Source organism: Solanum verrucosum, unplaced genomic scaffold (genome assembly GCF_900185275.1).
Source record: "Solanum verrucosum unplaced genomic scaffold, falcon-dt-bn FXZP01000206.1, whole genome shotgun sequence".
In the NCBI taxonomy this organism is placed as follows: Eukaryota; Viridiplantae; Streptophyta; class Magnoliopsida; order Solanales; family Solanaceae; genus Solanum; species Solanum verrucosum.
The window spans coordinates 1,786,992-1,788,658 of NW_026020104.1; the positions used below are offsets into that span (position 1 = coordinate 1,786,992).

The window sequence follows — 1,667 nt, forward strand, 5'->3', positions numbered from 1 at the left end:
TTCCTAACCCTTATCCACTTCTTTGGCCCTGACTAGTAATACTAGAGAGTAGCTTAGAAGAACTTGCCCATATCATAGATTTTTCTAGTTCTTCTCTAAGCCGGACTAGGTCTCTCTATCTGATTATATCTAGACTGTTGTTCATCGAGTCCTTTTCAGTTTTTGACTCATTAATAAAGTCAATCAACACAGCAGCCAGATTTCTCAACTTTCTGACAGAGTACACATTCATGTTTTGTTTAAGGTTAGAAAGGGTTTTCATCATCAGATTTTTCCATGAAGGCAAATATGGCATCAAACCCATCTTCATCTTCTTTAACAGCGAACATTGATGAATCTTCATGATGTTCTGACTCCCCTGATTCACTCGAGGAATCATCCAAGATAGGAAGCATTTTCTTTACGACATAGTGAGCTGCAGTTTTTCTCCTTTTATTATCAGGGATCGAGTCCCTTTTCTTGCATTTATCTCCTCTATGGCTTGGGTAGTCTTTGTGTTCGACCTTATGCATGGGGCAATCTCTGATGAAATGCCCTGGCTTTCCACACTTGTGGCATAGGTAGTTTGCATTTGCAGCTCTGTTTGAGTTTCCTGCCTTTCGTAAACCTCTATGTTTCCTCACTATTTTTGAAACCTTCTTGAGAGGTATGACATGTCCTCATCTTCATCATAACTTTCATTAAATGTCACCTTGAGAGCTAGAGACTTGTATTTCTTCAACTCCTTCTTTGACACTTCTTGATTTCTATTCAGTGGAGCAACCATCATTCCACATGAATCTCTCTTGGTGTTAACCAGCTAGAGAACACTTGTTCTGATACCAATTGTTAAGATGTATGCGTCCACTATCAGTCAATGGACCAGGTCCCTTGACTCAACAAGAACAGTAATAAAGAGTAGGCAATAAACAGAAGACAACACAAACAGTTTACGTGGAATCCTCCTTGCTCAAGGGAGTAAAACCACGACCTGTCATATAGGATTTTCAACTGTTTTCACTAATCTCTTCAAGCAAAAGTGAAACACAGTTACATCCAAAGTGACAAGAAGTTATTAATCTCACAACTAATTAATAACTCTATTACTTACTGAGCTTAAGCAGATACCACACTGCCCACTAAGCTATCAACCCTAGATAACTTAGAATTCAACTAAGCAGTTACTACACTGCCCACTAAATCAACTAGCTCCTAGATGACTTGGAATTTGACTAAGCAGATACAACACTGCCCACTAAATCAGTTAAGTCTAACCGATTTAGACTTTTACACACCGAACAAAAGATCTAAATCTTTTATAGATTAGGAACAAGTTTACAATGTAAGCACATAAGATATAATCCTAAGACAACTAGACATCTTGCAGCTCTATCAGGTCCCTGTTGCTCTTAAGGATGATACTTCTTGAAAGTGGGTCTTTGCAAGTGTTCTTGAGAATTTTCAAGTTGCAAAAACTGAGGATCTGTTTTTTAAATGAACGTTATAAAATGATAGACACAAAAGTCAAACTTAACAAAGATGTTTCAGCACTCTATCAGATCCATTTGTTGAGCATGAGTATTGTTCTTCCTTGAAATGACCTTTTCTTTTTGAGCTTATGAATTTTCAGAAATTCACAACTTTGTTTGCCAAATCTTGAGTTTGTGTTTTGGTGAGCAGACTATATA

General features: G+C 37.4%; 1 protein-coding gene across 1 annotated transcript; it reads right to left on the reverse strand.

Moving 5' to 3' along the window:
- Positions 1 to 245: 245 nt before the first annotated feature.
- On the reverse strand, positions 246 to 766 carry LOC125825116 (uncharacterized). Its single transcript, XM_049504456.1, has 2 exons — positions 692 to 766; positions 246 to 635 (listed from the first exon to the last, which is right to left on the reverse strand). Exons 1-2 carry the CDS (start codon positions 764 to 766, stop codon positions 246 to 248), a joined length of 465 nt encoding a protein of 154 aa, XP_049360413.1.
- Positions 767 to 1,667: the final 901 nt, after the last annotated feature.

Bases quoted from the DNA above. Each gene is read 5' to 3' on its own strand.
- LOC125825116 (XM_049504456.1), bottom strand. From the start codon at position 766: ATGGTTGCTCCACTGAATAGAAATCAAGAAGTGTCAAAGAAGGAGTTG. The intron at 636-691 runs GTGACATTTAAT...CCTCTCAAGAAG, and splicing joins ACAAGTCTCTAGCTCTCAAG to GTTTCAAAAATAGTGAGGAA.